At 43.1% G+C, this 24,357-nt stretch overlaps 1 protein-coding gene across 12 annotated transcripts in view; it reads left to right on the forward strand.

Moving 5' to 3' along the window:
- The window catches only part of SYNGAP1 (synaptic Ras GTPase activating protein 1), a 643,453-nt gene that overhangs the window by 414,860 nt on the left and 204,236 nt on the right, over positions 1 to 24,357 (forward strand). For all 12 annotated transcript variants that reach the window (XM_082263688.1, XM_082263695.1, XM_082263697.1 and 9 more), the window contains one exon: positions 16,434 to 16,988. In XM_082263688.1, coding sequence (XP_082119814.1) covers positions 16,434 to 16,988 — 555 coding nt within the window. The remainder of the gene's footprint in view (positions 1 to 16,433; positions 16,989 to 24,357) is intronic.

Below are 24,357 nucleotides of genomic sequence, written 5' to 3' on the forward strand. Positions count from 1 at the left end.
TTGTGTTCCACAAAGCAAAAAAGAAGGGAATCCCGGCAATATTATTGTCTATAGATGCCGAAAAGGCCTTCGACAGGGTTGAATGGGGTTTCATGTTAGAAACCCTGAGATTTTTAGGTATTGGAGAAATGATGATGCGATGGATCTCTGCCTTTTATTTCCATCCAATAGCAAGAATAGGAGTGAATGGCAGCTTGTCCTCCCCCCTCGAACTACACAAGGGGACTAGACAAGGGTGTCCCCTCTCCCCAATGTTGTTTGTCCTAGCTCTAGAACCACTGCTGCAGCAATTTGTGAAAATCCAGATATTAGAGGGGTGAAAGTGAAGATTAAGGAGTATAAGGTGACCGCATATCCAGACGATGTATTATTTTTAATCTCTAACCCAAGGTTAACACTCCTGATAGTACTGGAGGAATTAGGGAGATATGGGAAGCTATCAAATTTTAAAGTTAATATAGGTTAATCAGAGATCCTGAATATTACAATATCCAAGAGAGAACAACAGACAATCCAGCCTAAATTTCCCTTTGTATGTTGTAGAGAGGAACTGGGATACCTTGGCATTAAATTGACTACTTCGCTAGTGATGCTGTATAAGGCTAATTATATACCAGTGTTGAATAAGGTAAAGGATCAGCTGATCTCCCTGAGATATAGACCTCTCTCATGGCTGGGTGGAATAAATGCGGTAAAGATGAACATTCTCCCCAAGCTTATTTATATATTTCAAATGGTCCCAGTCACTGTAGTAAATTTTATGGGCATCTATACATATAGACATATATATATATATATATATATATATATATATATATATATATATATATATATATATATATATATGTATGTGTGTGTATATATTATAATATGTGTATACATATAGTGTGTGATGGGTTAACATAATCAGGCATATGGGAAAGGCCAGTGACAAGTTTATTTAACACATCAAAAAGTAAGTAAGGTAAGGCCACATTGGTTTTTGGGAATAGATATTTATCTAATTAGGCATTTCAAAGGGGACTTGTTGACCAGAAGAGAGACTGACCAAACCAGGTTGACCTTTACATATCAAAGGGGCAGATAATGACTCTGTTCTATGTTAATTTTAATAAAAGACCACCTCAGCCTTTGAGAGCCAACCTAATTAGTAGTCAAAGAATGCAAATTAGGAAATTTCCTGAAGGGTTTTATGACTGCAGTTGTCCATAGCCAAAGGGGCATTATCCACCCAGAAAGACAAAAGCAGATCAAAGACCTAATAAAACTGGCCAATCAAATTGCTTATCCTGGTCACCAATGAGGGGAAAAAAAATATATATTAGAATTGGGTTGTTTTGGCTAAGTTATGACAGGAGAAGCTGGGTTCTCTGAAGGTGTCCTGTCATCCATCTTGTATGTACCTCTGTTAACTTTTGTGAAGTGTCAATAAATGCATCTCTCTGGGAGAACTGGGTCGTTGCAAGAATAACTTGCATTATAGTAATAATTAATTAATACTACCACTACGATTATATCACTACAGTCACCTTCCCCCAGGCTTTTTTTTTAAGGACGTTAAGAACAATGGTATTAAAATACATATGGGCACTGTTAGCTCAATCTTGTCAGGAGGCAATTACAAGATGATATACGGCCCTTCAGTCCCAACTCCCCCTGTATAGTGAATTCTCCGTCTGCTGGCCAGGAGATGCGACGACACATAGCAACTTAAGCATAGCGTAGACACATCTAGTTTATTTCAAGTTTCGCTCACACATTTAAAGGAAATTTGGGCGGCAAAACCCCGTTTAAACCAGTTACAATTCATGGGTCAACTTATCAATAGAACATATCTCACAGAAACAATACATGAAAAGGCCCTTGTGTTCCCATACATTTCTGTCAAAATTGTGTTTTGTGGGAAAGCAGCTCCGTCTGTGTTCAGCTGTCTGATGTGTTAATGTAAGCAATTGTCAATTGTGTTTAGGTGTTGTCTGTAATCTCTATGCGAAGCCTTAACTTGTTAAGTGTCCAAATGAATTAATGAAAAGGTGTTTAAAATGTAAACACCTATCAATGTCTTGTCGTCTATATGCAAAATACAACTGCCAAGTGTCCAGGGTGTATGAATGAGGTGTGTTAGTCTGACTCGTTACTATGTAATTGCAAGGGACCACATTCCATTGGAAAGTGGGCATGAGCTGAAATGTATTATGAAATATAATATTTCAGTAAGGGACGTTGATACACTCTTTCAGGCACATAAACGCCCTAGAATTCCTTATGCAGTACTAACAAGGGGAAAAGGGTTGGGGGGGGGGGGTAGCTGCGCCCAATATTAAAAAATATTACCAGGCAATTTCTATTGCATGAATAGCAGAATGGATACACAATGAGAAGAGTTAGAGCTGGGTGGAAATTGAGTGTGCACAAAGTGCGGTAGATTTGGGAAAGATGGTTTGGGTGCCACAAGTACACCAAGACCTGGCTAAGAACACGCACATATTGACTAGGAACACGTTAAGAATTTGGGACAGTTTATGTAGATCTCTTCACTGGGAATATATTTCACCTTTGATCACTTTAATAGACAAAAAATATTTTAAACCAGGGAAAGAGGATTGTTTATATTTTGTTAGATGGGCAAAAAATGAGGTGATACAGTTAAAAGATGTAATGGTAGGAAATAGAATGTGCACTTTTTTTCAGTTAACACAGAAATGGGGGAATATGCCACTTGATAAATGGAGATATACACAGTTGCAAAATTTGGACACTCTCTCCCACAGCCTCTGCGGGAAAGGGATAACATGAGACCAAAGGAGAGACTGTTTGGCTTTCCTGCATGTATTAAGCATAGCATTTCAAAAATATATAAGATTTTACTTGGAGAAACAGACCTCTCATATCCACCATACCTAGGGAAATGGGAACAAGAATTAGGACCCCTCCGGGCAGGGCCGGTGCAAGACTGTTTTATGCCCTAGGCAAGATCAGCTACTTGCGCCCCCCCCCCCCCCCCCCAAAAAAAAATAAAAATAAAAAGGGAAGGGGTTAAAAACTGCTCTGTCATATCCAGTGACCCTGATCTGATGGTTCCTCCATGTAATGCTGTCATACCCAGTGATCCCAATGTTCTATGTCACATCAGGGGTCCCTGATGTTCCTCCATGTCATACCCGGAGACCCTGAAGTTTTTTTCAATGTCACACCTGGGGACGCTGATGTTCCTCCATCTCACACCTGGGGACCCTGATGTTCCTCCATGTCACACCTGGGGACCTCAATCCCCAATGGCACACCCAGGGATCCAAATTCCTCATGGCACACCTGGTGACCCCAAACCCCTGTTACACTTGTGACCCATCTCCCCCATGTCACACCTGGTGACTCCGATTCCCCATGGCATACCTGGTGACCGCAATTCTCTTTCACACCAGGGATACTCCATGTCACACCCAGGGACCCTGATTCCCTGTTCTGGGGACACTTACTGGGCAGTATGAAGAGTGTGGCCTGCACTCTGCCCTCCTTCACCCATGATCCTGCTTATTCCTTCTCCCAGGACGCTCCTCTCCTGGACCACAGTGCTCACCACAGCTCCAACCGTTTCCTGGTGGAGGGAAAAGCAGCAGTCGGAGAGTTCCGCACCTCCTTCATCACCAACATTCTCAGACCATTCCGTTGTCTCGTCGCTTCTGCTCCAGTAAAGGTGCCGCCCTCCAGGGCGAGCTCCAGCTCAGGTTCAGCTCTCCTCCACTCCATGCTTAATACTGACCCAGGGAAATGAACGGCTTCCCACCAGCTCAGATTAGAGAGTCACTTCCCGCCCAGGGATTAGGCCGCTCAGCTCCAGACGAATAGGATCATTATGCAGCTAGCACTCCGGTGGGCTCCTTTCCTGCCCCTTGGGGCTCCCCCAACAATGGTGGAAAGCAAGGGCCTGGTAGTTCTGCCACTGCCCCAGACACCTGGCATCTTCCTCTGTCCCTTCTTCCTCCCCCACTGCCGCCCCTTTCCTCAGCTCACAAGGATCATTCATGACAGAGAGTGAGTGCTGACTCGTGGCTGCGCCCCTAGGTGGCAATGCGCCCTAGGCAGCTGCCTAGTTTGCCTAATGGAAGCACCGGCCCTGCCTCCGGGATGAGGAAGAAAGAAAGAAAGTTTTGAGATTAGCTTGTTACTCATCAGTTGATTTAAAAACAACAGAGATGTGTTACAAGCTTCTTGCCAGATGGTATCTCCCCCCGCAGAGGGCTCAGAGGTTCCATATCCCCAACTTGTTGGAGGGGTTGTGGGGCTCATGGGACCTTTGTGCATCTGTGGTGGGAGTGTCCAAAGATACAAGTTTTTTGGGAAGGGATTATTAGGTCAATCTGTCAGATTACAGCAGACGGTAAGTATACGCTTGTGCCTCACTTACTGAATGCAGCTAAAAGTTTGATATTTTGGCGTTCGCTAGAAGCCCTGAGTACGAGGGACTGGGTCGTAAGGGTGGATTGGGTAAGGTCCATGGAGGAAACTATGTATTTTTCACGCTATATATCTGGCTATATGGGGAGACTGGCTGGAATTGAAAAAACAAGGACAACATGAAAATGCTGGGGATAGGTCAGCATCAAGGTTGAGAACTATGATGCACAAGAGAGAAGGAGCATGATAGAGAATAAGGGTAGAATGAAAAAGAAGGAGGGGATTTTTTCAGATGGGGAGAGGGGGGGGGGGCGATATTAATATAGAAGCTCACATGTAATAGTTATATAGGAATGCTTTCTTTCTGTATAACGATGAGTATTGTGTTTATATGCCAAAGAAAAATTTAATAAAATGTTAATATACAAAAAAACTAATATGCGTATATAATAATGTAATGTTCTTTCTTATATTAATGCCCTAATCAGGAAATATAACAGTGAAAAGATAGCATTCATAATTTATATTCCTTGTAACATAATTACTACACAATTTCAGTAGTCTCAAAGTCTAGCGTGGCCGTCTTTTATTTGCTTCATGAATACGATGTACAGTCTTGATTGTAACTTTTAAACATACAGGTTTACAACTTTCTAGATATGCAGTAACCAAAACAATATATATTTTTACCTAGACTCTCTGCTCATATATTTTCCCAACCTGGACAAATTCAAAACAGTAGAAACTGATCACCCAGGATCCTTCTCATCAGTGGCGGCTGGTGCATTGGGGGCTCGGGGGTGCCACCCCCCCCCCCTATCCATGCATCCTGCCCCCTAATCTACATGCAGGGCACCGGACGCATGGATTCCAATGGGGGTTTTCTTTTTTTCTGAAGCATTATGATTAGAGCCAGAGGCCCACCCAATTGTGTGACAATAGCGAATGAATATTCGCTATTATCACACTGATTCTCCTCCCAGCCAACCAGGAAGCGGGTCCCGAGACCCATTTCCCGATTGGCCGAAAGGAGAGGCCATGCCATTGGCCAAGGAGGAGGAGAAGGGAGGAGACGCAGGGGAAGCTGCCGCCGCTGATGCTGGGGGAAGCCGCCGCCACTGGGGGAAGCTGCCGCCGCCGCTACCTGCCCTCCACATCAGTCCAGGTGAGTGAGCCGGTGACGGGGGGTGGTATGGTGTGCGAGCTGGTGTGGTCCAGAGGGGGGGGGCCCCCGGCCCATGAAGCACCAGCCGCCATTGCTTCTCATTTGCATATTCTCTATAGACTCAATACCCTATAGCAGTGATGGCGAACCTTGGCACCCCAGATGTTTTGGAATTACATTTCCCATGATGCTCAACTACACTGCAGAGTGCATGAGAATCATGGGAAATGTAGTTCCAAAACATCTGGGTTGCCAAGGTTCGCCATCACTGTCCTATAATGACCAATTATATTATATCTAAGCGGGGGAGGCATGACTAGTACTGTTAGAAAAGTAGATAAATACATTTCATGTAACAATTAGTGCCATCAGTCCACCATGTAATGGAACTGAGCAAAGTCCAACCTGTGAAAGAACCATTGCTGCTCCCATTTATAACATAGAGAAGTGAATTTACCCACTTAGGAATAGGAGGTGTATTATTTGCAGCATCATCAGGAGAAAGAACAAAAAAGAGAACAAATAAAGCTACCACATCTAAGGACTGATAATCTGCAATACATTAAACATTTATATATGATTTAGATATGCTTAGAAAAAGTCCTGTTTATATAACCCCTATAACAGTGATGGTAAACCTTGGCACCCCAGATGTTTTGGAACTACATTTCCCATGATGCTCAATTACACTGCAGAGTGCATGAGCATCATGGGAAATGTAGTTACAAAACATCTGGGGTGCCAAGGTCTGCCATCACTGCCCTATAATGACCAATTATATTATATCTAAGCGGGGGAGGAAGCGGAAAAGTGGAACTTACCCAATCGGCCAGCTTCACATCAAAGACAGGCAGACCTGGGATAGCCGTGAATCAACTTCAGGCAGAAGGAGTGGTATTACCAGTTCCTGTAGAGGAAAGGTTCAAAGTGTTTTGCTCAAACCTATTCATGGTCCCAAAAGTTTATGGAGACTTATGCCCCATTTTATACCTAAAATCCCAAAACAGATTGTCCCTACATTTCGCACAGAGTCTTAAAGATATGTCATTGCTTCTCTCAGATTAGGTGAAGTTCTGCCATCAGTGGACATCCAAGATAATTACCTTCACATTCCCATCTTTTCTGCACAACAATGCTTTTGTTAGGACCGAGTTCGCCTGCTGGTGGTACTGTGGTGCTCTGGGCAGAAAGCTGCAGTTTTAGTGTTCACCAGCAGGTGTCTGCCAGCAGGCAGCAGATTTCAGCGATCAGCTCCACCAGGCCACAGCTTCTGGGAGGGTACTTAAGTTCCAACTTTGCTACTACTCCTTGTCTCAGGGTTTTGGCTGTTCCTGCTTGTACCCTGTTTGTCGTGCACCTGCCTGAGGCACGGTTCACATTGGTGTGATGCGGGAACCCTGTGAATCCACTGCGGGTTCCCGCATCACCCCCGGACTCGCAGGCAGTTCACACTGCCATATGCGAACCACTGGGTGTGTCAATACAAAGTTAATGACACCCCAAGATCAGTTCGCATATCGCAGTGCAAACTGTCAATTCTGATAAGAATGGGATTGCATGGGTGTGAAAACCCATGCAATCGGATTCTGGCCCTGCTAAGATCTCAGGGCATCCATGTTGTGAGGTAATTAGACGGCCTCCTGCTGAAAGACTTCTCAGCCATATTCTTGTCTTGCAACACCGAAAAGACGATCCAGTTGCTTCACGCTTTTAGATGGGTGATCGACTTCAAGAAGACTGTCCTCCAGTCTTCCCATTGCCTGGAGTATCTGGGACTGGTTCTATCTAGAAACAGACCAGGCCAAACCTTTTCCTTCCGAGGAAAAGTTTTCTTCTCTAATGTCCATTTGTCAAATTTTCAGATGAATTAGGCATCCCTAAGCTCACTTCTGCATGAGGATTCTGGGCCTTATGGTAACCTCTTTCAGGGAGGTTCTCTTTGCTTAGTTTCACTCCAGGCCTTTGCAGCTCAATATTCTCAAACAAATTAATTATGAAGGACTTACTTTAAAACAAAGCCCTCCAGCCACGCACTGTCACTGCTACAGAGGCTTCAATCTTCACTCAGTCTTCCCTCAGGTTCGCAGGCTGCAGTTGCTTGATTTGCCGAGCCGCGATTACGTCTCGACCGTAACACACAGCTCTGAAGGAATGGCATGGGTATGCGCCAGTAACATAACCAGCTGCTGCTTGCTTGAAAATCTCCTAAACATTGCACATTTAGGAGATATTTATTTTACTTACAGATAAGCTTTATTATAAGCTTGCCTGTAGGTAAAAACAAACAATGATAGTTTACCACCAATTAAAGATCTTTGTAAAACATTTCCACACAGGAGCAGAAGGACACAGAAGGCTTAGAGAAAGCTGCTTAAAGCTTGCTAAAAGCTTTGCAAAATCTTGCTGTTCACACTGCTCTTATACAAGCTGAAGCCCAAATGAAACAGGTCTTTGGGGTTGACGCCCCCTGAAGACGTCACTCTCTGACGAAACCGGTAGGGGAACCGGCATTCGTTAGTCTCCCCGGTCTACATTGGCTGCGGTCAGATTACTTGCTATCCATAATTTGCACAAAGATCTTAAAGGGATACCTCTGCAGGACGTATGTGATAATAAGCTTGCTTACTTAAATATACATGTGAGTGAACTACTTATTTTAATAAAGAATTTTTTATTGCTGACATACTTCACCATGAGAGGTTCCCTTTCTCTTTGTTTCTAATACTACCATTGATTGAGCGGCATTGTCCTAACGTGGATATATAGGAAGTTTTATCCTGGTGCACTTTGGGAAATGTGAAATCCTAGGCGGAATTCTGTACTGACACATCTGAAAGATGGGCTGGTCTAATGAGATGGGATATCACCTGTGCTGTTTAATACTACATCCGGTGCCTATGTGGATCTCTGTTATGGGGATCTACACTATCTGGTAAGCGTCCACACATTTGGGTGATCGGTGGAGGTTTCTGCACTATCCTACCAGCTTACCTTTGCAGGATTCTTCTTCTGAGAGGATTTATTGTTTTTGATCTCTACATTTCATTTCATTTTGAGAGACTGAGTTCAGAACATTAATCTGCATATATTCATTCCAAAAGTGATTGTCTGGAGGAATACGAACTTTCTTTGTCTATTTAGGTTGTTTCTTAAGCGCTGCACACCTTGTCAAGTGCTTTATTTATTTAGTTGAGATTTCACAACTTTATGTGCTGTCTGCTAAGATTACTTAAATCATTTTCACTTGAGCGGTTCTAATATAGATCAAAGCGCAGTATTTTATTGTTTTGTAAGGTCTTTGGATTTACCTAGCTGCAACATCCTTCTTAAAAAAATGGAATCTCTTTTTATTCCCCTGAAAGTCCAAAGAAGGGACATTGTGCTTCCTCTTCCAGCATCGCTAGATGGCAAAGGCAGTTCATTTCCAGGGCTTATGTTCTCAAGGAAAGGGATCCTCCCTTCACTATTGGGGCCCACTCTATTAGATCTGTCAATGTTTTTTGGGCTGCCACCTGGTCTTCTGTTCATACTCTTTCAAAGTTTTACCAAGTGGATCTCCAGGCCTCTGCTGATACAAGCTTTGGCCGCAAGGTGTTTCAAGCTGTTATCTGAGTGTTTTGGGTCCATTGCCCCCTGTTTTTGTGGTCCTGTTTGCTATTGTTGCCAGCCCTTCAGTTTATTGTTTGGGGATGTCCCGTGGTCTATGACTACAGGTCCCTACATATATATAGTTACATAGTTTGTGAGGTTGAAAAAAGACATCAGTCCATCCAGTTCAACTTATGATGTGTGCATGTGTTTGTTGTTAACCGTACATTGTATACCCCTGTATGTTGTGGTCTTTAAGGTGCCCATCTAATAGTTTTTTGAAACTATTGATGCTCCCTGCTGATACGACTGTTTGCGGAAGAGAATTCCACATCCTTACTGGTCTTACAGTGAAGAACTCCCTACGATTTTAAGGTTAAACCGCCTTTCCTCTAGTTTTAGTGAGTGGCCACGTGTCTTATTGTATTCCCTTTCTCTGAATAGTTTGTTCCTTATGCTAGGGTCACCAGTACAGTATTTTTACATTGATATCATATCCCCCCTCAATCGTCTCTTCTCCAGAGAGAATAAGTTCAGTGCTTGTAGTCTTTCCTCATAGCTGATGTCCTCCATTCCCCTAATTATTTTTGTTGCCCTTCTCTGGACTCTCTCCAGAGCCAGCACGTCCTTCCTGAGGATCGGTGCCCAGAACTGGACAGCATACTCCAGATGTGGCTGGACCAGAGTCTTGTAGAGTGGGAGAATAATCTCTTTATTTCTGGAGTGAATCCCCTTTTTTATACACGCCAGTATTCTGTTGGCTTTAATTGCAGCCGCTTGGCATTGCATTCCACCCCAGACTCACCTAGAGGTTCCCCCCCTAGTGAGTAGCTTGCTTTCTGGTTTCTGGCCCCCAAGTGCATTACTTTACATTTTTCAACATTAAACCTCATCTGCCATGTAGTTGTCCACCCCATTATTTTGTTAAGGTCCGCTTGTAAGGTTTCCACGTCCTGCATAGGAGATATTGGCATGCTTAGTTTAGTATCATCCGCAAATACTGAGATTGTGCTAGATATATCCTCCTCTAGGTCCTGTACTGTACAATTAAGATAATGGGAATTTTGATTTACCTGTAAATTCCATACCTTTGAGAACAATGCAGGACAAAGGTCCCTTCCCTCTGTCCTCTTTTTCTGCCTTTTGATTGCTAAAAAATTGGAATCCCACAGAGTGGGTGGGGTTAAATAAAGGTGACCTGGGGGGCATTCCCAGCAAAGCTTTTGTCATTGTCTCCTGTCACCTGAAGGTAGCGTCCTATGCTTCATGTTCTATGACGGGAGTATCCAAACTTCCGAAACAAAGGGCTGATTTACTGTCCTTCAGACTTTTGGAGGGCCGGACTATGTCCATCAAGAGTAAAAAATCTCTCATCATCGGTGTCAGTGGGAGGAATTGTGCCCCACCATTGGTATCATTGGGCCCCAATGTTGGTGTCATTGGGAAAAACTGTTGTTGATGTCATTGGTAGGAATTGTGCCCAATCGTTGGTGCCATTGGGAGAATAGTGCCCTTCATTGGTGTCAGTGAATAAGACAGCACCCCAAAGGCCAGACAAAAGCGAGCAAAATGCTGCATCCAATTCCTGGGCCGCAGTTTGGAGACCACTGGTCTATGACTACATGTCATGTGTCCTGTATTGTACTTTATGATATGGAATCATTTAAATGTATTCAAGGTGTGTCAAAATGTTATTTTGTTCTAACTCAAAGCACCACAGGTGTGTTACCTTTATTTGGGGGTGCTATTCAGATTGTGTGTTACTGTGTATTGGAGTAATGTACACATTACTGCAGCGCGCAAGTATAAGTGGGGCCTTTTTCTGGCTATCACTTCTTGTCCTAGTGACAGCAGTTGCTGGGACAAATAGAAAAGGGGAATCTACCCAGCTGAAACACAGACAGCAAAAAAAAAAAAAAAAAAAACCTGACAGAGGTTCTAACCCTTCATCACTCTATCCAAAACTGAAAACAAAGCTTTGGCTTTTGATACACTGTATCTTCCCAGCTGTCATTTTCTAGTACAGGTTTGAATGTTACTGTTGACTATGATGCAGTGCTGACGGTTTTCGTTTCAGACCCATAAAAAAGATCCTGTGTTGCATTGCAAGGTGACTGGTTGCTAGAGGAAACCTACACCTCCCTTTTAGTCTCCATAACTAACAACCCGCTGCGTGCCAAAACTCCCTCCAGGAGATTGTGCATGGTGAAGTCTAGTATTTCTCCTCAAAGAATATAAGTGCAGTATATGAGCCCTGTAGAGTTGCTAAGTAACAGTATATAATAGTAATTATGCAGCAGCCAAGAATCAAAGATCAGCTCTGGGAAACGGGGAGAAGGGACTGAGCTGATATACACAGTGTGATGAGAGTCTATCGACCGCATACCACAGAAGGAGCCATCTTATGGACCAAACCTATGTTCGTTCATTCCACCTTTTGCATCGCTAAATCTATTAACATCACGCATTTTTGGTGGTTGCTCCAAAAAAATGTAAAAACTCAATCTTATTGCTTACTGCATAGTAACCTTATGGGGTATAGCGCGAATCGCACCTCTTGTGTCAGCAGCAAGGTTGACATGTTGACACCAGAAAATTACAGTAATACGCATACAGGAAGCATCTCTTCCGAAAAGTGCATTTAATATCACTTGGCTTTGGTTCTGATTGCTGTTATAAAATACTTGGATAAGATCATTTAACTTGGATATAGCCTTTATTGTCAGTCCTCACTTATTTCTGTTCTGTAGATCAGTGTTTTTCAACCTTTTTCCAGTCTGGGCACCCTTAAAATTATTTTCAGTCTCAAGGTATACCCAGTCTAAGGCTTATTCACATTACTACGTGTCAGGGAACACACGCAAAATTGCGTGAGTTCCTGACACAACGCCAAATGCGCTGCTGTTTAGCAGATGAGCATTGGTAAGTGCAGTGCATTTTCGGTGCGGCACAATTTAAAAAAAGGGGTTGGGGACTTTTGTTTCTGGGAGTAGGACAGCTCATTGCCGTGCCAATCTGACCGGAAGTGGGAGCCTGTCAAAATCATGTACCCACTATCCCCCCCCCCCCCCCCTCCAGAAAAAACATTACAAATATGGGAGAGGAGGGGGGGGGGAGGAGGAAAAGCAGAACTTCCCCTTTTCGGGGAAGTTCCGCTTTAACTTCTGGCTATGAAAAATGTTTTAGCAGATGCCTGCCATAGTTAGTGCAGTTTTTGGTCCCTTTGCCACGAAACCCCTGAGGACTCTTTACGGCACCCCAGGGTTCCGCGGCACCCTGGTTGAGAAAAGCGCGACTGTAGATACTTAGTCCAGTTCCAGTACACGTGGAATGCTCTGCCTCTCTTAAAATCACACTATTAACTTCAATACTGTAATAAGAAACATGGCACACCCAACTGTTTGACATTAAGAACTTCCTGAGTAAAAACAACTAAGAACTTGTATCACTGAACACATTGTCTTAGGCCTCCTTCACACAGGTGGTAAAAATGGGTGGTTCAACCCCTGACCATCATCATAAGTCCAAGAAGGCAGCCAGAGGGGATTGTACACATGCCGTGGCCACGTCAAAATTTAATTTGAGTTGAGAATTAAGAGTTTGACAGCCGGTGTCCATTGAAGTCAGTGGTACTACACTACAAATGCAAACCAAAAAGCAGTATTGCCTCCTGAATATATAAAAATATCAAATTCCCAAAGGAGAATCAGACATGTAGCACATCAAGGAAATCCCATGTTAATAAGATAAAAACAGTGAAAGAGATTATAGTCCAAAAAGCAAGTGGTCAAAGATCATCCAATGCCTTTAAAGTCCACTCCAAATAGGATACTGCATGCACTTGCCGTCCACCACACCAAGTGAGAAAAGGGTTACCACACCCCCAAGGTATTAAACTTATCAGAAATCATTGCGTATCCAGCCCACCTCTAAACGGGCTGTATCAATGGACAGTCCCCAGTTTAGCAGCCTTGTGATATGTATCCTCCGCCCATCACCGGAACCGCCGCCGGTCCTCAATTCATTCATTGCCTCCTGAATGCCTGGAAGCTACTGCTCTACCACCCTCTGAAACGTAATTCATCATGTTTGATTTTCAGAGGGCGGTAGAAACTGCTGCTTGTGTAAACCTTTTGTGAACCTTACCTAATGCTACTGAACCATATACCTTTTTGGAGAATTTTGCTATTAGAATTTAAAAAAAAAGGAAACGTATTACCCTGACATCAGTAGAAGTGCAGCACCCAGTACATGGAGTCAGACTTTATTCACATGGGCACAGTGATCAGTACATGAAGTGGGCCGTGTTTACCTGCCCGGGTGGCAGTCTGTGCAGCTGCATTCACACGTGTGAATGGGGCTGTTAGCGTTTGCATTTGGGAGACAAAACTGGGATTTTGGTGATTAGCTCTCGGAGGCGGCAGCCCTACTTAAAGCAATGGAAGACTGACATGTCCCATAGCCAATCGTGGCCACTCGCTCATGGAGAGATTAATGGCATATTATTGGCCCTAGACACAGGCAGTCGGTGTCCAAGGCTAATCTTTCCAATGTAATCACTGCTCCACCTACCAGCATATCTTTATAGTGTGGGAGTAACCCCACATAAGCACAGGGAGAACATTCAAACTTCATGCAAGTAGTGTCCTGGTTAAAATTCGAACCAAGGCAGGAGTGCTAAACGCTAAGCTACTTTGCAGCCACTCCCTGGCTACATTTAGGAGAACATCTTAGAAACAGAAGAGGGATGATAGTGATAAAGAAGTGACAGAAAAACACCAAGTGGTCCATAGGGGCTGCCCCCTTTTTAAATGTTTTCATTTTTTTAAATTTTTTTCTGAGTATAAATCTATGTTTACCCCAAGCATGTTTAAATTCTGTTACGGTTGAATGACTCGCTACCTCTGCCGGAAGTCTTTTCTTAGCACCAACTACTGGAAAATAATAACTTCTAAGGTAAGGCGGGCCATAAAAGCAGTGAAATTCAACCCAGAAATTTGCTTGATTCCCCCATCAACACAGACAGTGTTGACAGGGGAATCCCTTCCCCCGAGCCATTGTGTACTCCCACCGTGGGCAGGCGGGGGATGCAATCCCCACTGGGACAACACAGTGATAATTGCTAGTGGCTATAACATCCGCTAGCGATAATCATATGTAAAATCCGGCAGGCTGGTTGTACCCAAGTTGATAGATCGATCAACTCAGGTACATTCTGTCTACCCACACATGGTTTGAATCTAGGTTGGTTCCTGCTGAACCGGCCAAGATTAGAACGGTCTATAGCCATCTTAGCAGAGTATTTTTAGCTACGGCAGAGTATTTTTAGCCCTGTGTAATTGCCAAGTCTTGACTTGTCCAGACCGTTCTCTTCCAGCTGAACAGAGCAGCAAGTATTGAAGGGAAAGTGCACCTGGACACCTGACCATCACATCTATATGAACATGTCAGATATCTCATTCCAAAAATAAGGGTAATAATGTAAAGCTGTCCCCTTCTTTGCAGCTATAACTGCCTCCACAGGTTTGAGAAGGCTTTCCAAAGGATTTGGGGATATGAGCTTGTTAGGCATCTTATTCCAAAAACCATGAGTATTAATAAGGAGAAGCTCTCCCCCATCCTTTGTGGCTATATCACCCACTTCAGTCTTCTGGGAAGGCTTTTCAAATGAAATTTGTCCATGGAAATTTTATTTTTGCCCATTCGGGGCGATGTGCAGGCCACTTGAGTTTCCCTAAATTGATCAAACTAAGTCTTTATGGAGCTGGCTTTGTACACAGAGGCACCGTCATACTGGAATTGAAAAGGGTCTTCCCTGAACTGTTACAGTACTACAAGGTTGGAACTGACTGCACTCAGTCATTTGGAGGGGTGTGTAACTACATTTGGCCAAATAATGTACATAACAGATGTCAAAGACAAGGCCTGTGGACCGAACTGGCCTACTAGGCCTTTTCTTATGACCCTCGCACCCAGATTTGCAGCTGGAACATGGTGGAACTCCTTTGGGATTGCACACTGTGCATAGTGCACCCCTAAACCCTGCACTCTGTACACAGCACACCCCTGAACTCTGTACACAGCACACCCCTAAACCCTATGCTCTGTACACAGCACACCCCTGAACTCTGCCCTCAGCACACCCCTGAACTCTGCACTCTGTACACAGCATACCGCTGCACTCTGTACGTAACACACTCCTGAACTGTGCACTCTGTGCATAGGGCTCCCCTGGAACTGCACTCTGTACGTAGCGCACTTCTAAACCCTGCACTAAGTACATTGGACTCCCCTGGAACCGCACTCTGTACGTAATGCACTCCTGAACCCTGCACTCTGTGCATAGGGCTCCCCTGAAACTGCAGTCTGTATGTAACGCACTCCTGAACTCTGCACTCCCTATGTAGCACACCCGTGAACTCTGCACTCTGTACATAATGCACTCCTGAAATCTGCACTCGGTACGTAGCGCATCCCAGATGCAACCAGTCCTTTGAGTGCAACCATACTGCTGATCCAGCCTGCAGAAAAACTGAGTTTGACACCCCTGATGTACATAGTGTATCTTCTTTGAGGGGCTGAAAATATTTTCCCTATCGCATGATGATGTCTACACCAAAAGATTTTGGGTCTGCACTAAAATGTACCTAAATTTAGAGCAGCTAGTTGACACAGAAGGGACATTCTTTAAGGTGATATTATTGCTTTTTACAGCTTTTGATACATTTAACTAGTTTGTGCTTTACACTATTTTGACGCTGCACTTCATCTTTTAGGGTGGAGTTGACATTTAACCTTATTTTTCTTTTAAAATCAGTAGATGTTAATCCCAAATATATGACATTTAGCTAGCAAAATACGCAGTATATCATAAACGATTGCCATTTCAACCTGTGTTGCATTTCAGTGCTGCTGATCTCCTGAAGTCTCTTCAAAGCCACTTTTAGTCTTCATGCACTTGAGCAGGGTGGGGTTTTTGATGGTCACAACAGTGGACCATGTATGCGTAATGTATGTTGAGGTGACCACTTGTAGTCTCCATCAGAAGCTAATGGGACAGGGTGACAATGCAGAAGCACATCTGGAAGACAAGGGCAGAGCTTTGTCACCCTTTAACTGGAAGTGCCTAAACAAGGACCTTTATTGTAGGATCATCAGATAGTATCGTAATGAAAGCTGAGAGATGAGAGTTTAAAGATTGTGTTTACATCTTTTTCAATAATGTTCTCTTCCACCGTACTGAACTGTTACCGACTCTGACTCATTTCCTCCTTCTCCTTTACAGGATAACAGCCGGCGAGTAGATAATGTCCTCAAGTTGTGGATTATTGAAGCTCGTGACCTCCCCCCTAAGAAGCGCTACTACTGCGAGCTGTGCCTGGATGACATCTTGTACGCCCGTACCACCAGCAAAGCCCGGGGTGAGACAGTTTTCTGGGGGGAGCACTTTGAGTTCAATAACCTGCCAGCGGTGCGGAACCTGCGCCTTCACCTGTATAAGGACACAGACAAAAAGAGGCGTAAGGAGAAGAGCAACTACGTGGGCATGGTGAACGTGCCCATCGCCAGCATCAGCGGGCGCCACTTTGTGGAACAGTGGTACCCAGTGTCCCAGCCCACCTCCTACAAGGGGAAAAGCAGCTGTCCCTCTATCCGCCTAAAATCCCGATACCAAACCATGAGCATCCTTCCCATGGAGCTGTACAAGGAGTTTGCCGAGTACGTCACCAACAACTACCGGATGCTGTGCGCCGTGCTGGAGCCGGTGCTGAGCGTGAAAAGCAAAGAGGAGGTGGCCTGTGCACTTGTACATATACTGCAGAGCACAGGGAAGGCCAAGGTACCTTTTATTTACCTATACAATTCTTGCTTTCTTTTATTCTTATGCTGGATTTGTGCTGATTAGGAAACGTTTAGGCCATGAAGTACTTCTGTATTTTTGTTACAATGTGACAGTGTGTTTGTAAAGTGCCATTCTCCCCTTCCCCACCTTAGTTCACCTTGCCAGTGTTCCCTCGCCACTCCTGCCCTATAACTGGCAACAATAGCTGGTGCTTCTAGGTATGGGGGACATGTGACTTCCTCCCATGTCACAGTGCTTGGGTCTAGAAGCCAATCACTAGAGCATTGTCACCTAACTCAAAGAGTGATGTTACGCATGATGTCCAACATCAGCAGACATCTTGAATTTCAGAATAACCAATATGTGGAAAACTGCCCTAAGGGCTTTAGCAGCTTCCCGTTTGGCCTATAGCACAATGATGGCCGAGCGGTAGCTTTAAGATGCTGACTGGACGTCATATAATGTCCTGTCAGAAAGGGTGTTCTGTCACCGACCGTGCCCACAGGACACAACCGATGACTGATCAGAGTACAGGATCTCTGCCAGTATCATGTGACCGCCGTGACCAATCACAGCAGGTCACATGACAGTTGTACACAAAGGATGGCCTCCTTTCATGTCATCCATTGTGTACAATTGTGTTGCTAGCTATGATTTGATCACATGGTACAGACATTCCAATCACAGCCCATTTTTACCATGTGATTAGCTTTGACCAATCACAGCTAATCACAAGAAAACAAACTGAATGTATCATTCAGTAAAATGCTTGCTTATTGTAATGAAATTCACTGCTATAAGCAATCATAATATGTAAAAAAAAAAGAACCTGATTACTTCCACAGAGTAGTACAATGTTACTATGGTAACATTATATTTCTTTGGTCACAGTGTGTTAAAAAAAAATCGTAAAAACTAAATGTGATAAAAAATGAAACAAAAAATAACATTCTTTTTTCTGTACTGTCACCAGTCAGTGTCCCTGATCATTACCACACCAGTTATATGATGATGCTGTACTGCACTGGTGACCGTATGTAAACAAAAATAAAAAAATTACATTTCTTCATTATCCAAAAAATTATGACAAAAAAATTATAACTTTATAACTTCAAAAAAACCTGCCATGCCTCTTACTAAATGTCTACTTTCCAAAAAGGGATAATTTAGGGGTATATGTAGTGTTATGGCATTTTTGGGCCTCAGGAAATTAGATTGGCTGTCAGTACATTAGGATTGATCAATTTTCAGATATATACAATAGATTGTGGACTTCTAACTTTCCTACAGACTAAATAATAAACACTGATTTGGGTTATGTTTAACAAAGAAATGTAGCAGAATACATTTTGGGCTAAACTTATAAAGAACAATTATTTATTTGCACATTTTTTATAACAGAAATTAAGAGTTTATTAGGCATAAAATACATAACCTAGTGGTGAAATGCCACCAAAAGAAAGCTCTAGTTTTGTGAACAAAATGATAAAAATTTATTTTGGGTACAGTGCTGCATGACGGCGCAATTATCATTCAAAGTGTGACAGCACTGAAAGCTGAAAATTGTCCTGGGTAGGAAGGAGGTAAAGTGCCCAGTAGTGAAGTGGTTAAATAACAAAAATACTAATGAACCCCAAAACAGCAACACTCACCAATACCTGAATCACATGAGCAGCAGTTGTTTGTGGTCTGTCTGTTATTACTCTCACTTGTGAGTATTTATTTATTTTATTTATTTATGACAGGTACTTATATAGCATTGACAATTTATACTGCGCTTTACATATATAGTACATTCACATCAGAGTATGTGCCCTTACTGTTTTAATATTTGGGAATTACTACACAGTTTATATAGGACCTTCTGTAACGGATCAAACGCACCCCAACCAGGCATCTCTGTTGACAGATGCTCCTAGTGCTTCCCGAGGGCTCCAAGCACTCCACCAGACACCATAACCACTTCAGACCCCACGAACCGCCGCAGCTTGTTTAGGGTCTCGCTGTCTCCTACCCGCCCTGGACCTACGACTAGGCTCCAGGTTCCAGTGGGTGAACCTCTCTTTTCCCAGAGAGTGCAGCAGGAACAAGCTCTTACACAAGCTCTTAAAAGAGCTTAGTGATTATCCAAAGGAGTATGAAGGACATAGCAATCCCTTGTAGCATATTCCCCCAATGAGAGACAGGACTCTATATTGAGGGTGAAGTATAACTCTTTATTGAACAAGAAACATACTTTTATACAGTTTTCCCTGACAAGGTTACCGCCCAGGTTGACCTTGTGGAGAACTGGACATGACATTCACAATCCTTCCCCTCTGGCTGATTGCAGTATCATATGCAGATGAAAGTGTAAACAGGAAAAAAACTAATTATCTAGCCATCTGGACAGAACAATGTGAGGTCATTAACATTTAACAGTAGGACAGACACAATCCACATTCCATTTCAATACACAAACAATAGGGAAGCCTGTCAATGACAGTCTTTGTGTCTCTCTCACAGACAACCACACAGAATACACATTATCTAGTAGGCAGACTTCATGGCAATGGTCTATAACAGTCTAAGTCTCCCAGTGTAAAGTGGGGATGTTGCTGACAAATATTACTGTCCCATCTGAAGCAATTCAAACCATTAAGTATCTGCTCCTCACCTCCAGTGATGGTGAATACCGTCACACCTTCCATTAATGTTTACACAATGATTGATTTTGAGGATTGAGTGTTTTTGTATTTATCATATTCATTATATTTAAGAAAACAGCACATCATATTGTTTTGCACATCTTGTATTTCAAAACCGGCTGCAGATCAACCATGAGCTGCAAGGGGGCGCTGGGGAGGTGAGTATAACTGGAGTGGAGGGGTTGCCTTTACAAACATACTGTCACTTTGACCTGCATGAAACTTGCATAGTATGTATTTATTTGTAAGGCATGTCACATGGTACACTATGGCATTTTCTAGCGAATTTCAGTGTGATTTGATTCCCCTTTCTTTGGGTACTTTATGTCTGAATTTGACTCAAAGATGGTACATAGAAGGTGTTGTAAGACAGGTATGTGAGATATGAACCATAAGTATATACATGAAGTTGACCTTATATAATAAAATCCATTTTCTTCCAAATTAGTAGGGCACATGCCAGCATTACCAAAGCAAATTATTTAAACAGACGCCGTCCCCTTGTACACACAGGGCACAGTAAACGTGTCTCTGCGAAGCCACCCTCCCACCTTTGATCAGTATATAATGTCAGTTATATGTATGTCAGTAATAGGGAAACCTAACTGCTATATACAGTAGCTTGTTGAGCATTATATTCTCTTATAGGCGATAGTAAGCAGATTGTATTGATGTAGTGTAAAGCATCTATTCCTCAGGGAGAAAAATATTGTTTAAACTTTTTTTATAATTTATTTAATATTGTATTATTATAATATTATTAATATTATTATTTTAATAAATTATATATACAGTATATATATATATATATATATTTTTTTTATTGTTGCAAAAAATGCACAGAATTGAAATGAAAGTGGTTCTAAAGGTAGAATGCATTATGATGATAATCTTTCTGTGTGCAGTCCCTCTTTATACTCACATAAGCCCCATCTCAATACAGCACTGTGCCTGAGAGCAGCAGCTCTTTCCACTCTCTCTCTCCTCACTGGAGATAAAGGCAGCAGCGGGAGCCATTGGCTCCTGCTGCTGTCAATCACGCCCAGTGCGGAGGGAACGTGGGTGGGGCAGAGCTGCACTGCCTTTGTCTATGGATACACAGCGTGCTCTGGAGCGAATCCTAGCAAGCAGCTTGATGTGGGGGCACTTAGAAGGTGGGAGGAGCATTGGCGGGGGACCCCAGAAGAGGATCGGGCTGCTCTGTGCAAAACCACTGCCAATTATTTAAAAAAAAAAATCTTCTTTAGAATCACTTGAAGGCCTGGTTCACTCTATTGCAGCTCTGCGATTCCTTTACAATCACTTTAAGACCTGGTTCACACTATGGGCAGCTTTGCCTGCGTTTAATGCAGGAAAAAGGTCCATGCACAATTTTGAAAAAGCAGCAAACGGGAAAACGCATCGTGCTTTTGCACCACTTTTTTAAAGAGCAGCGCGTTTTGGCTGCGGGTGGTTACAAGTGCACCCGATTCCTGCACCCCCGATAGCGTGAACCAGTCCTTTTTGTTCGTTTGTAAATACCTGCATCATGGTTTGTACTAGAATCATAATTTGTGTCATTAAAAACGGGAAACATAGCAGAATAAAATGTATACTTTTCATTTACAGTAACGCTGATGTTTTAAAACTAACACTGATAAAGGCATAAAAAAGTGTGGTTTTTATTTTTATTTTTTAAACTTTTACATTATGCCTTTGACTATAGATTGCATAAAAAAAAAAAAAAAATATAATAATTTTTGAAAGACAATATCACCAAAAACAGCCTTGTACGCCCCCCCCCCCCCAAAAAAAAAAAACCTCTTGTTAAACAAGAATTCTAGCCTAAACCTATCTAGTCTTAAAAATGTCCCCTCCCCCTCCTAACACCTATTCTGACTAGCCTGCGTAAAAAAAAAATGTATATACACTTCAGCTCCAGAAGGTTTGAACCCCTTCATGACTAGGCCATTTATTTAAATTTATATGATTTTTTTTCACACAACTTTATCTTTCTTTTGCTGGTATTTGTTTACCACTGGGTTTTTTGTTATTTATTATATAAAGGAAAAAATACTAAAAATTAAAAAAAAAAAAAAAAAAAAAAAACCCAATATTTTTTAATTTCTGTTATAAAACATATACAATAAAAACATAAATAAATAAATACTGTACATTTTTTGTATAAGCGCCCATTCAGACTGGCGTGACGCGACTTGCTGGGGCGACCTGTGAAGTCGCTGTGCACCGCGACCTCGGCGCGACTTGCAGGGACTTCATATAATTGAAGTCAATGCAAGTCGCCTCCAGGTCGCCCCAAAGTAGTACAGGACCCTTTTTCTAAGTCGGAGCGACTTGTGTCGCTCCTATTAGAACGGATCCTGTGCTAATCAATGGCGAGCAACCGAGCACGACTTGTCAGGCGAGACAAGTCGCCTGACAAGTTGCGCTAGTGTGAATGGACCCTAAATGTATGCCAAAATGTATTCTGCTACATGTCTTTGATAAAAAAAAAATATCCCAATAAGTGTATAATTTGTGTGAAAATGATAGCGTCTACAAGCTATGACATATATACTGGAATTTTCATTATTATTTGTTTTTTTTATACTACTAATGGCGGCAGTGATTAGTGACGTGTAATGGGACTGTGATAGTGCAGCAGACAATCTGACACAAACTGACACTGAGTGGGAACTGACTAACTGCCACTGACCTCACCAGTGACACTAATACAGTGATCAGAGCTGAAACTATATTATAACAAAAATGCAGCACTAAAATAATAATCGTGTCCACAAAAATGTGACTATAAACTGAAGTTTGTCAGAAACAACAAAATTAAACAGTTCATGTTGTTATGGGTTTAAAACATATAAAAGTTCTCCACTTCAGCCTTTACCCAACACTTGGAAACACCCTTAGTGCCAATCCTTCACCAATGGTAAAAATACACACTCACCCGAGGGATATGCTGTCTATTACTAGAACAGCAATAAGCGCTTTGTGTAAATGGCATGCAGCATCAACACTTTCAGTAACAGCTAATACCATACACTGTCACTGTACTAATGACACTGGCTTGGAAGGGGTTAACATCTCAGGTAATCAGGGGTCTAACATGTGTGCCTAACCATGTGTATTGTGCGCTGATTGGTACTAAAGATCTCTTTGTTTCTTATCCCTGCTTTGCAAGGATAAGAAACAGAGAGATTGTTTTCCCTCTGTACAGAGCCCTGTGTTGATTGTCAACACAGGGCTCTGGGCTGTGATTGGAAACAGCTGATCAGCAGGTTTCGGCCATAAATCATTGGCCGAGACCTGTTGACAGGCTCCGGCTGTGCACAATCACAGTGGGTGTTGGTTGGGGGACACGCATATCCACTCCCTAAGCCTGGAAACAGGCAGAGATGTACAAGTGGGTCACTTTGTCTGTGCAGGGGGCCGGTCCGCAGTACAATGTGGGCAGGCCATCCACAAGGGGATATACTTAAAGAGGAGTTCCAGCCTGGGGAAAATAAAAAAGTCAGCAGCTACAAATACTGTAGCTGCTAACCTTTAATATAGGGACACTCACCTGTCCAGGTATCCTGCGATGTTGGCACCCCAAGCCGATCCGTCCATAGGCTCCGGGTGCAGGCGCTGGAATCTTAACTAAGGGAAAGAGGAAGTGAAGTCTTCACAGCCTGTTTCCTACTGCGTATGCTCGAGTCGCGCTGCTCTTTCTGAATGGTCCTGCTGTCATGTGGAGCAGGAGGGGCTGGAAATTGAGTAGATTGCTGCACAATTATTGCGGCGATCTTACTCGTAAGTGGGAGCGGGTATTTGGTTTTGGCAGGTATCAAGGGGGAGCAAGCAAGCAGAGCTTCCCCTTTTGGGTGGAGCTCGGCTTTAATTATTTTTAGCTTTCTCCGGTCTACTTAAAGAGGAAGTAAACCCTCCTCTGCAACTTGTACCTATAGGTAAGCCTATGATAAGGCTTACCTATAGGTACTGTAAATATCTCCTAAACATGTACCGTTTAGGAGATATTTACCTTAAATGCAGCCAGTGACATCACTGGCGCATGCGCTCTGAAGGAACGGCCGCTGGTGCCGTTCCTTCAGAGCCCAAAGCCGTGACCGTCAGCTCCTGCGCGCATGCGCGGGAGTGACGTAATTGCGGCTCAAGCCAATCAGATGGCCGGATGCCAAAAACCCGTAAGAAGGGCGACAGAACATGTCACCTATGAGAGAGGTGAGCGGTCGGCACTTCGGGGCTTCGTTTTAAGGTAAGTATTTCATAATGAGCTAGTATGCGATGCATACTAGCTCATTATGTGTTTGTCTTTCAGGTGTTCTTTTTAAAAAATAAAAATTCTGAGGTTTACAACCTCTTTAGTGCTGGTTCACACTCGGCTGTGCGGTGCGAGTTTACACTTTGTATGGCTAAATTCGCACCGCACCCGCAGCAAAGAAGCACAGGACCCTTTTTTGCAGCCGCATCAGGATCGGATCGCACAGTGGTTCACACTAGTGCAATCTGATCCTGTGCGAACTGTACAGATCGCACTGCGATATGCGATCAAACTGGGGGTGTCGATAAGATTTCATTGACACCCCCAGCGTATCGCATAGGGCAGTGTGAACTGCCAGGGGTGCGTTTGCGATGCGGGAACAGGCTGCGAATTCGCAGCCTTCCCGCATCGCATAAGTGTGAAC

The sequence above is a fragment of the Pelophylax lessonae genome (genome assembly GCF_965119305.1).
Source record: "Pelophylax lessonae genome assembly, chromosome: 7".
NCBI classification, from domain to species: domain Eukaryota; kingdom Metazoa; phylum Chordata; class Amphibia; order Anura; family Ranidae; genus Pelophylax; species Pelophylax lessonae.